This window comes from Gadus chalcogrammus, chromosome 2 (assembly GCF_026213295.1).
Source record: "Gadus chalcogrammus isolate NIFS_2021 chromosome 2, NIFS_Gcha_1.0, whole genome shotgun sequence".
NCBI lineage: Eukaryota > Metazoa > Chordata > Actinopteri > Gadiformes > Gadidae > Gadus > Gadus chalcogrammus.
Window position 1 is genome coordinate 6,933,486 of NC_079413.1, and position 12,533 is coordinate 6,946,018.

Consider the following 12,533-nt stretch of genomic DNA (forward strand, 5'->3'; position numbering starts at 1 on the left):
GAGGGATATGGAAATGCAGGGTAGTAAAATACACGGTTTATTGACTAGGTGTGGTCCATCAATGATCCTATTCTAAGGAGCAATAGCTCATAGAGTAACACATTTTTTCTTACTGCAGTATTTTTATGTAGTATTGTTATTATAATCATAAGATATCATCATCATACACGTTGAGCAATGCAAGGTGTATGATGCAAACATATGTACTAACACATCCTTGTCGATGAATCCTAGGATGTTGTTGAATAATCGTCGGCTATTTGTTTATTCATGTTATGTTGTTGACTTAGCAAAGTGATGCACGCTGTCGAGACAATAGGCCAATACACAAGAATACGCGCCGAAAACACGGCCTTATTTAATAGTCGTGGTGAACACCGCCATCTGCTGGTCAAACAATAGAAAAAAGAACGAGTCTGTATGCTCGTTAGTCCGCTAAGTGGTGCTAACTTGCCTCAAGAAGATCCGAAAAAGAAGAGAGTTTTTGGCAGTTTGCAAGAGTATCCATAATTGCAAACTTATAAATAAAAGAACCAATAATGTTATATGTATTAATTTGTTATTTCATAATTATTTAGTTTCATTTGTTTTATGTGTTATGGTTACGTAAGCGATTCCTCTCATTGGCCAGAGGTCAAATTCAGAATCATGGAGTGAGAACATTTGCTGGCTTTAAAACAGAAATTAACCCGGCGAAACCCAAAACGTGTGAGGATGTGCTTCATTGTTCCAAACCGGTCAGGTGAGAATACTCTCCCACACTTTGCAGAGACTACGACGACCGCTCCCGACACACGATAACGCGCCCGTTCAGCTCCCATCCGCTAGGAGGAACAAGCGGGGCAGCAGCGCCACTCGGAAACGATTTGACTCAGGAGAAATCCAAACAGAAAGGAACGAGAGCTTACGGGACTGCCAGTGCGTGGGAAAAAAAGATAGATATAAGTAAGCCCACGGATTCCAAGTTGGAAGAGTCTCTTCTACATGGAGACGCGCAATGTCATCTACAGCGAGCGAGAGACGGGCGTTTGCTCACAAAATTAACCGGTGAGGCTCGTTACTTGTTAAGTTATTGATGAGTAGTCCTGGCTCCCTGGGCTGCGGCTGTCTTGCTGGACAGTAGCCTATGCTAGGATGTGTGTGTGGACTGGAGGGGGTTATCGATAAATGTTTAATGAATGCTGAACCGAAACTAGACACGTTTTAATCCGTGTATAACCTAGACGTAAACGACCATGGCGCCGAAAAGCCCGATCAACTAGAAGTAATCAAACGATTCCCTGTGTTGACATGGATGTGGATGTGTCGCTTGAGTTCCCCCCACCCCATATCCTGATGTGGGACTGTTGTGTCTTCTTCACACAGTTGTAGAAACCACATGAAATAACGTGACACATCACCGACATATTAGTGTAACATGGCAAGTTAGAGATTACTTCCACGTCTAGAAGGTTAATTAACGTTAATTAAGGTTGTGTTGTGATCAGCCGCAACAACGGGATGCTGAGCTAATCGCCAGCCTGGATGCTCTATCGAATACAGGGCGTTCTGATTATCTTCTGAGACATCCGAATGACACACATGTTTTCCTAGCTGTAACATTTTAATTGTTGTGATTTCGGGAATACACTGGATTGGATTATTGTTCGTCGTGGCGTTGTCTAAATGTCTATTTGTTCTCTAAATCTGACTTTTGTTTGTTCAGTCTAAAGTTTGCCTTACACACATACATCATAGTCAGGCACTGCTTTGTCACTGTACCCTTGTGTTTGAGGAAACCTGAGTAGTTATCGTTATTTAGATCAGCGGGAAGAGGAAGGCAATCAAATGATTGCGATTAAAATCAAGTGGTTCTCCTTAGTCCTGCGATCTAACTGTCATGTTAAACTTGAGTGTACGAACCATTGCCCAGCCTGCATTACAGGACGTTGCAATTGAAATTGTGGGTTAAGTCATCTGACACTGTGGCGTAGGGCTACATTTTGTTCACTCTGTTGCTGCATCAGGTGCCATTGCAGAGAATAATAGGACCTATATTTAAAGTGTCTTGCACTACATTCCGGTAGACTGCCTTGTGTTGACCAGAGTGAGACGTGCTCTATTGTTGAGTCCCGGATGCAGGAAAGGGTGTGTGTGTGTGTGTGTGTGTGTGGAGAGGGGTCGAGCTGTAGCCCCTGTCGAGCGCCTTCCTGTTTTCAAGGGAGATTTCTAGATGGTGTTTTGCAGCGTTTGGTTTTTCTCCACACTCTTTCTGTGAGTCTGTGAAGTAAATGTTTAATCCAGCACTGCAATACAATCCGAGTGATCTGGCATAGCTCGTCACCCGATGCAATCTATTCATACATCTTTCAATCCCGTAACCCGAGTATCTGTGCATATACCGTTGCACAAGCACATATTCACACATATTCATATTCAACCATATGTGCCGTTATTTTAAAAGTTTCAAGGACCTACAGCTGCCTCTCCCTGGGAGAGGGATACTGATGAAAAGAGCAGCTGCTTGCAGCTTCTGCCAGACGATTGGCCAATTGTTTGGCTTTTGTCATCTGCGTAAGCCTTTCCATTTGCCGTTGGTCCATAAAGGGCCAAGCGTGAAGCCCTGGATCGGTGCCTGCTCCCTTGCTACAGGCCCGCAGGCAGGAGCGTCTCGTAGTTAGGGTGTTGGAATGGACCCCCAGCCGAAAGGGTTTTGGTTTTCCAGCCCCTGTGTCTGCAGGCTAACCTGTAGGCATTCCTCGAGCTAGAGGCCTAACCCCCTACCCCTTCATTATTGGCCTGTACGTATGTCACTTTAGATGAAGGACTCTGCTTAATGACTAAATGGTGAATAGTGAGGCCCGTCCCCTCCCTTGGAGGTCTGCTGCGGGGCTCTTAGTAGTGGCATAGATCTAGACGTTGTCGGTAGGGATGGGATGGGGCCAAATGTAGCAGAGGTTCAGAGTAATACCGGTAAGGCTTAGACTTGAGGCTTAGGGTTTGCAATGCATGTCCTTCTCCACTCAAGCCCTTTAGCACTGATCTGTTGCCCGGTGTAATTGGAATGTCATTTGACCTTGTTGGTGGACATGTCTTCAGTGACTTTGAAGATTTTAGTACTTGAATTTGAATAGCAGTGATTTGAAACATAAATTCCTGGTCCCTTGGAGAAGCACTTCACCACAAGCTCTTCACTGTGTCCTGAAATAGAAGATCCAAGTGAACTTAAATCAATGATATCTGTGTATCCTTTAATCAGAGACAACCTCATAAGAGCATTGCACCCTAACTCCAAGCCTCAGAGAGCATCCGATGGGAAGGAGGAGCATTGAGAAGGAATGCAGAAGAGAGTTCCCTACTTGCAGGGATGGTTAGGAGTACAGTAGCTTCTTGGCCAAATGGGCAGAAATGTAAGGGCACTATAAAACAAAAGGGTTGACAAAGGTTATGTGAGAGAATAAATATTGTAGATTGGTACGGATGGTAACTTTGGTAGCATCCGATGCAAGTATTCATCATGACTTGCACAGTCTGCACCAATTTTTCTCCATTAACTCAACTCTCTCTACTCTCTCCCTCCCATCCCCACCCTCTCTCTCTCTCTCTCTGATGCACAGGACGGTGGCCTCAGAGGTCAGAAAGCAAGTGTCAAGAGAGTATGGTTCCCCACAGCTTTCCAAGAAGAGAGGAGGAGTTCACCAGCCCGTAAGTTTGTCCCTGCCCTGCATCACCATAACCTGCCTTAACTTATGGGCCTTTAATCACCTAGCGACCATAGTGGTTCATCCTTCCTAGGTGGCTATGGCCGGCTAGCATTTACAACTAAGATGCCCGCTAGATAAATACCGTAATCACGCGAATACACACCGCATCGTACATAAGCCACACTTGCTAACAATTAAGGCTTGAAAAACAACAAACCTGTGTATCGGCCGCATCCTTGTAAAGGCAGCAGTACCAAATGTTCATTCTAAAGTACATTCAATCATGTCCGTAGGTGTCTGCTAAGTGTTACTGAAAGTTGCAAAGACTGACGACTCACAATGACTCTCTTTTGCTTTGAACTTTATTTCAAGTGATTGCATTTAAAGGCTGCAGCATAACAAATCAATGAGTCTGTGAAAAGCCTTTTGAAATCCTGAGATGTTTAAGGATTTATTTGCGGTTGCAAGGATAGTGTCATATGGTGACATGCAGGGCCCAAGACTGCGACCAAAATGATCCCATTTGAGACCCCTTATCATGTGGACGCAACGGTGCAAGTGTTTCTGTTATTACGTCACCCCTGACAATGCAGCCTAAAAGTGTCCGTGCGCCGCCATGTAACATCTTAAACAGGGTTTACGTGACAAAGACATTTAATTTCTGAAACGGTCCCATTTGTTAAAACACGAGTAGCATTTTGATGTCTTTCGGATCCACTCTTGGTCCGTGAGCGACTCTGTAACGGCAGAGCTTCAATGTAAAGCGGGTCGCGCACCAGACGAAGGCACGGAGCTCCGCGTCCGACAGCATGGTAGACGGGACGACACGTCGGACGATTCACTGGTCTTGTTCGTTGTTTAATATGATTAGTGGTAGTGATGAGTGACGCTGCGATGCGCAACAAGGTTTAGAGCAGTGGTGGAAGTCATACCGTGCCTGTATGGAGGCGCCGTTCTGAATGCTCTTAAACATAAAAGGTGGTTTTGTACATTTTGCCATTATGTACATAATGCAAATAGTGACTCCTCAAGGGAATGCAAATCAATGCCCTATTCTAGATGACGGATCACTGGAAGAAATTAAAATTGGAATTGGAGTTTATTACCAAATTAGTATCCTTTTGTTAATGGCAGGTAACTTGTTCAACCTGTTTGTGCCTGTCGGAGATTACCATTGAGCAATTATTGAAACCGTCACAAACTTTTTGAAAGGTATTTGTATATAATACAGTCAAAATCGTCACACCTTTGTTTATAGGCTGCACAACCGCAATTTGTTTGATAAAATTGAATTTAGATTGATAAATTGAATTTACCCCTGTCTATATTCACATAATTAAAGTAAAGCCAATAGAGGCTACAAATATATATATTTCTTTATCATAATTCTGTTTTATATATTTCTTGTCATAAAACAAGAAATGAATCAGAATGTGCTGGATATTGCTAGTCTAGAATACTGTTAATATCAGTATTTTAAATCCTATAATAAAGCCCATGATCTTATTGTATTACCTTACTTGTCACACCCTAGTTTAACAGGGACAAGCCTTTCCAAGACAGGACAAGGAGATCCTACTAGCGTGGTTAATTACAATGTTTAACACTGACATTTCAGTCAGTCACGTCCATACACATGTAATTATAACAAAATGAACATAATCTCTTCCTCATTGCATGGCCCCATTGCCTCTCTATGCAGAATGTGTATGTGTTTGTGTGTATGTGTGTGTCTCGCTCTCTCCCTGTCCCACTCTGTCTCTTTCTCTGTCTCTCTCCCCTCTCGCTCTTTTTGGAGTTAGCAATTAGTCCCCTTAATCTCATTAAGCTGATGAGGCGCGAGCGCCGTCTCCCCGTGTGGTTAAGCAGCAGTCTTAATCTGGTATCACTTTGATTGGCAGGTCCCCCTGTCCGAGGTGGTGGAGCCCGTGGACTTTGAGGAGTATGTGAGCAGCCACGCCCCGGGGGCGGAGCCTGGTCCCCTCCGTCAGCTGATGGAGTTCCCCCCGGACGACCTGAACCTGGTGCAGCAGGTGAAGGAGTGCTCCACCCTGGAGCCGCCGCTGCCTGAAGAGGAGTAAGTCCCAACCCATAGACCTAGCCACTAGAACCATAGGCCCTGAAGGTAAAGGCCTCAAACTGAAGTCCTTCGAAAATACACATCATGTTCCCAGCAGGGACACGCACTCACACGCAAGCACACAGCCATCGTTGTGAACTGATCGAGAATAGATCACATCAGAATGAGTACATCTTTCAGTTGTTTTTTTCCATTGACATGAATGTTAATGCACTGCTTCCCTTCACTCAATTATTCATATGTTATCTATTTTGTGTGTGTGTGTGTGTGTGTGTGTGTGTGTGTGTGTGTAGCCCACTGGACCCTAGAGTGAGAGACGCCCTGGCAGTCTACACAGATGACTGGCTCGTCATTCAGAGAAAGTAAGCCATGCATAATTCACCCAGACACACTGTACCCTAATTATTCCTGTACAGCACGGTCAATTATTCAGCGTCTTCTTGTTTTTGGATGTGTTGTTCACTTTTTAACAACGGCACACTGTTTCTGATGCGTTTCTCTCGGTTAGGTATCAACACTACAGTACCGCATACAGCCCCCACAACTCTGAGAGCCAGCGAGAGAGGCAGCGAGGTCTGGTCAAACAGACCTTTGAGCTCGATGAGGTGGCGGCCGCCGATCGCCATGACGACCAGGTACTCCGTGGCGTCGACCAATCAAAAATGTCCATATGCTCATGAGAATAAATCACGGTGAAACATATAGAAAAATCAAAAGAAAGAAAACCAGACCCAGTCCCTTTTTCTTGTGCCTTGCTCATCTCCGCCTGCTAGATGGAACACAGCAACACAAACACTAACAGCACGGGTCCAGCTCTTATTTTAATGGCACGGATAAAACGGCTCTGTCGTGAATAATAATTTCATTGCGTAGGGAAATGCATGTTGCATAGTGCCCAGTGCACTTAGGGCCCTGCTGCAACCAACTCAATTAGCTTGACTTAAGATAATGGGTTCTGGAATTTATCTCCCCCCATTATCTCTTTTAAACATCTTAGCTCCCCGGAGTGACTCACCATTTGACGTTAAAGTCAATGCCGTACCCGTTAGAAGAGGAGGGGAAAACAACAAGTAAACAACAACCCATGACCTCTGCTCATCTCCCGACCGAATTGAAAACGACTCTGGAGTCTATCCCATCCTCATTGTTCACGTCCTACCTGGAACGTCCATCTCTTAATTCATGACATGGATCTGAATCCTCAGCAAGTCTTCCATACACATGACCAAACAGTGAAATCAATAACATTAGCATGATGCATCCGAAACCACTGCCATTCACTCACACATGACAAGCAGGCAAAATCAATACCATAAGCATGACATGTAACCAAATCCGCTGTTAGTCATCCATGCACTTGATCAAACGGTGAAATCAATAACATTAGCATGACATGGATCTGAATCCACTGCAGCACATCAATGCGCATGATCAAACCGTGAAATCAATACCATTAGTATGACGTGTTTCCGAAACCACTGACAAGTCACTCACACATGACGCAATGGCCAAATCAATAACATTAGCATGACGTGGATCTGAATCCGCATCAAGTCATCCATGCACATGACCAAGCGGTCAAATCAATGCCACTAGCGTGACATGTGGCCGAACCCACTGCAAGTCACTCGCACATGACGTGACGGTCAAATCAATACCACCAGCATGACACCTAAACCGAAACCAACCCGAAAGAGGCCATCAGAGCGCACAACGTGACCCCCCCCGCCGAAAGCACTAACGACGGCGTCGTTGCTGTGGTCACAGGACGACATCAAGCGGCGCTCGGCCTCCCTGGACGACACGCCGCGCGGCAGCTGGGCCTCCAGCATCTTCGACCTGAAGAACTCGTCGCCGGACGTCCTGCTTCCCGCCGTCCTGGAGCGCGCCGCCGCCGAGGACCTGGACCGGCGCAACACGGAGGCGCGGCTGCAGGGGCGTCACCCCGACCTGCTGGGGCTGTACCCCACGCCCGACGAGGTGGGTTCCCTGATCCTCCCCTAACCGCGGACGCTGCGGTCTCAGGAGACCGCCGCGTCCGCGGGTAGGGAGCGAAGGGATTAAGTGGGAGACAGTGTGCCGGCCGTGGTCGTGTTGGTAGACTGTGCATTTCAGTGTCCTCTGCATGCTTTCGGTGGGCTAGGAAGGAGATTCGAGAGAGCCCTGGTCAGGCGTGCCAGCAGACAACCTCATGGACGGTGTCTGGAAGGTTAAAGATTAAAATGACTTAAAATTGTATTCGCATCGTTGTGCACCAAATAATTTTCAACGCACAGCAAAGGTTGTGGTATACTGTTTTGTCCATGGACCAATAACATGGTGTGTGTGTGTGTGTGTGTGTGTGTGTGTGTGTGTGTGTGTGTGTGTGTGTGTGTGTGTGTGTGTGTGTGTGTGTGTGTGTGTGTGTGTGTGTGTGTGTGTGTGTGTGTGTGTGTGTGAGAAACACAAAAAGTTTTATATAGCGTCCCTACCACCTTCAGATGGAAGGACAGAGAGTGCAGATAGTTTATTGGATGTTCCCATCAGATGATTGTTCATTACATGCAGCGAGTCGCTCGCTGCCTGGGTAACCAAAGCTTTAGTGTCCTTCTTATTTCTCATTACCTCTCCGTGTCACTCATCATTCTTTTCTTTTTTTAACTCTTTTCTTTTACTCCGAGGCTCTTCTGTCTTAGCGTTACCATGGCGCCCGGGTAAATAGAGACTGTGCATGTCAGGGTTGTGTTTATATCCTTCTCACTGACTTTTCGCTGGTCTTGTTTTTCAGGACGAGGCGGTGGAGAGGTGCTCCCTACCCGAGGTGCCCAAGGAGCACTGTGGCCAGAGGATCATGGTGAAGTGTCTGTCCCTCAAGTGCGTATCCACCGCCGCCCCCTCACCCTCACCCACGCCACAGGCCACAGCATCCCCATGAGCCAGGGGCCTCACCTCGGCCTGTGTCTTAACAATGCTTACTGATGACATGGCACTGAAAGTGAAAAAAAACGCCTGTCTTTTTTTATAGATTTGAAATTGAAATCGAGCCGATATTCGGGACACTCGCGCTGTACGACGTCAAGGAGAAAAAGAAGGTAATTGTGTGTTGTCCTCGGCCACAAACATAATTTTTATGTGGTTTGGTGACTCATCTTTCAGGGTGGTCCACACTCTCTCTTTCTTTCTCTCTCGCGCTCTCAGTCCCTCTCTCTTTTTATGCCTCTTTTTCACTGTCTCTCTCTCTCTCTCTCTGTCTCTGTCTATGTCTGTCTCTTTTTCTCTCTCTCTCTCTCTCTCTCTCTCTCTCTCTCTCTCTCTCTCTCTCTCTCTCTCTCTCTCTCTCTCTCTCTCTCTCTCTCTCTCTCTCTCTCTCTCTCTCTCTCTCTTTCACTCTCTCTCCTCTCTGTGTATCTCTCTATCTCTCTCTCTCGCTCCCCCTCCTCTCGGTGTATCTCTCCCTCTCGCTCTCCCCCTCCTCTCTGTGTATCTCTCTCTCTGTCCCTCATGCCAAACCCTTGAAAGTAATGTCGAGCTCAGCTGCCCCTTTGCTCCCTCCCCGTGATTGAATTCCCTTTATTCTCGGAAGTGAGTGTTCTTGCAGGTTCAATCACCGAAGTCCCCAAACTGCATTAAACCCCTCTTAACCCTATGTGTTTCAGACTCACAACCCTCCCTCTCGCCCTACCCCTTGTTGTTGTTGTTGTTGTTGTTTTCTAAGATCAATGCCCCCCCCCCTCCTCCTCTTCCCACAGATCTCGGAGGACTTCCACTTTGACCTCAACTCGGATCAGATGAAGGGCCTGCTGAAAGTCCACACCCCCAACACGGCCATCTCCACCATGGCCCGCTCCGCCATCTTCTCCATCACCTACCCCTCCGCCGATATCTTCCTGGTCATCAAGGTATGCTTCCAACGGCCCTGGAGCACCCAGACCGACGGGGACTCCTCTTGAAGCTCTGTGCGAGGGCTTGTGAGTGATGCAGACAAAACGTTCTGGTGAAATATCGGATGCTTTCCAAGTCGATTTAGGAGATGAAACGTGAAACCTGCACAATGTCCTCTGCGGCCTTCCCCTCATTCTTTCAACACCACATTTCACAACATTTTGAACCAAGGTCAGGGCTGCCTTCGGTACCGTTTCATGCCGTTTCAAACTCCAAAGAATTGATTGCTGTCCCACACAAATGCATGAATCAGGTTTAAATGGGAACGTCCTCCTATGCGCCGTCCATTAGCGCACATGGATCCGTTAAACCTGTGAAACACTGATGGAATTGATTCGCGGTGACGTAGCGCGGTGTCCGCTTGCCTGTGATCTCTCGTCCAGCTGGAGAAAGTGCTGCAGCAGGGTGACATCGGAGATTGCTGTGAGCCCTACATGGTGATGAAGGAGTCGGATTCAGCCAAGGTACGTAGGCGAGCGAGACACGGAAACGCTTCCCTTTTTATGTATTTGTAAAGAAAACTGCCGGTGCAGTGCTGAAACTTGGCAGCGGGACGGTGCACACTCGCTGCCAGGTAGGTCTCGTCTGGGCACGAGGGGTTACCCAATTCTGTCTGCCGCACTTTTGCAATATTTGCAGTTCTCCCTTAGCTGTGCACTGTGCCAGCTTTTTTTGGTCTCTGATAAGTGATTTAAAGTCACATTTCCCTATTATGTAAATTACCAAAACAAGAATATTCTGAACCAGTAATGGTTCAAACTATATATTCTCAAAGGTTTTATGTTTTTAGTCTTTGTAACAACGTTGAAGGGGCGATGCCAGCATGTCCCCTTTTCTCAAAGACGTCCCCAGAGGATTCATTGTCCCTTTAATCTTCCACTCCTCTGGTCCCCTTGTGCAGCACAAGGAGAAGCTGGAGAAGCTGCGCTCGCAGGCGGAGCAGTCGTGCACCCGTCTGGGCCGCTTCCGCATGCCCTTCGCCTGGACCGCCATCCACCTGCTCAACATCGTCAGCAGCGTGGGCGGACTGGACCGCAGCGACCCCGACTCGGACTCCGGTAACCCGCCCCGGCCCCCCGTCGTCTCCACGGCTTGTTGTTTTGTGGTTGTGTTATTAATATGTATATGCATAAGGACTTTGACTCAGTGACACAAAGACACAAAATATAATAAAATTCCACTGGACGGTGATTCCAAATTCAAAAAGTGCATAAAACCTTAAACAGGAAAAGAAAGGAATCGACAGGGTGCAAAGGGTGTTAAAGATGACATCTTAATCCACCAGGTGTGAGTTTGATAGCCATTGCAAGCCGAAAATCGGCCTCACAAGTGGGCGTGTCCACCTAGATGTGTGCTGGATAGATCAGTATACCAGCCAAACCAGTGGACTGTAGCAAACGCTGCTCATCTATCAGTCATACAGCTAGGTGGACACGCCCACTTATGATGTCAGAAGAGGCTGATATTCAAAACGTCTTGTAACGTCTTGTAACGGCTAATCACACTCACACCTGGTGGTATAATATGTCACCTTATAGATATGGCATCTTTTTATATCCAAAGTGACATCATTGCAGCACCTGCACAGAGATGAACTCATGGCTCTTCTGTCGTTTGACGTGACCGCGTCTTTTCTCTCCCGACACGCCAGAGAAAAAAAGCCACAGCGGCACGTGGAACGAGAGGAAGAAGAAGGGCTTTGAGCGCATGAGCGTGGGGGAGGACATGTGCAACTTTGCCACCTTCCGGCCGGCGACACTGACCGTCACCAACTTCTTCAAGCAGGTCAGAGCCGCGGGGAGGGGGGGGGGGGGGACAGGGTGTCCTGGCTTCGCAGATGATGAACTGTGTGTGTTGTGGCCCCTCTCGGTCTCCTTGGCAACAGTTTGGTACACTGCGGCTTGTCCCTGTTTGTCAATTTCGTTTTTTCGTACAGTACTTTTTCGAATGAGCGTGTTTCTGCTTGTTTTTGGCATGAGCTGTTTATACTTATAATCAGCATAGCAGTAGACCCTTTACACGGAGGCGTCGTTGCAGAACAAACACAGGTGTTGCTCTTAGCGCTGATTATAATTATGGGTCTGCTACTATATGTAGACTAAACTAGTGGATATGGTTGTATCCCTGACTGGTACATCAAAAGGAGCAGACCATAAATACTTATTATGTCCTACGATGACACTACATGATTTAAATTATTTATTTTTTTAGTCGGTTACAATATAAGGGATTGAAAATGCATTTAACAGTGTCAAAACGCTTCTACAGTTGGTACAGTCTACATTATTTTGCTTCCAGCAGAAAGCTTCTCTTTCTTTTAAATGAAGCAAAAAGGGCAATCTGAAAGGTTCTTCCATGTTCTGTGCAAGCAATGAACCTGGTCGTCTGTTTCGTGTGTAGGAAGGAGACAGACTGAGCGATGAAGATCTGTACAAGTTTTTGGCCGACATGCGCCGACCTTCTTCTGTTCTTCGACGACTCAGGCCTGTCACGGGTTAGCACACACCACACGCACATGCACACACACATGCACACAGAGACAATTAATGTGCACACAAAGACAATTCATGTACAAAGACCTTTATTTTAAAGGAGAAATCCGGTGTAAAATGGATTTGGGATATGTTTGGTATGATAACGAGTTGGAATGTTCGTTTTGGAGCAAAAAAACGCATATAGACGTATTCTTCAGTTAGCTTTTTTTAGCCGATTCTATCAAAACGCTATAAACTTACGATAGGGGCATGTGTTATGGTAAAAACTAAATCGCTATTTTAAACCACTTAAAAGGCTAGAAGTAGCCCGACACTTTAGGCTACTAGGTATACAGGGGGTAAAAAAAAGAGTAT

At 46.5% G+C, this 12,533-nt stretch overlaps 1 protein-coding gene across 5 annotated transcripts in view; it reads left to right on the forward strand.

Moving 5' to 3' along the window:
• Positions 1–870: 870 nt before the first annotated feature.
• The window catches only part of LOC130372141 (dedicator of cytokinesis protein 7-like), a 42,629-nt gene continuing 30,966 nt past the window's right edge, over positions 871–12,533 (forward strand). For all 5 annotated transcript variants that reach the window (XM_056577955.1, XM_056577940.1, XM_056577946.1 and 2 more), the window contains exons 1-13: positions 871–1,047; positions 3,597–3,684; positions 5,585–5,760; positions 6,057–6,125; positions 6,272–6,398; positions 7,531–7,743; positions 8,531–8,616; positions 8,768–8,834; positions 9,492–9,641; positions 10,068–10,148; positions 10,586–10,742; positions 11,336–11,469; positions 12,085–12,178. In XM_056577955.1, coding sequence (XP_056433930.1) covers positions 998–1,047; positions 3,597–3,684; positions 5,585–5,760; positions 6,057–6,125; positions 6,272–6,398; positions 7,531–7,743; positions 8,531–8,616; positions 8,768–8,834; positions 9,492–9,641; positions 10,068–10,148; positions 10,586–10,742; positions 11,336–11,469; positions 12,085–12,178 — 1,492 coding nt within the window. In that variant the 5' untranslated portion in view covers positions 871–997. The remainder of the gene's footprint in view (positions 1,048–3,596; positions 3,685–5,584; positions 5,761–6,056; positions 6,126–6,271; positions 6,399–7,530; positions 7,744–8,530; positions 8,617–8,767; positions 8,835–9,491; positions 9,642–10,067; positions 10,149–10,585; positions 10,743–11,335; positions 11,470–12,084; positions 12,179–12,533) is intronic.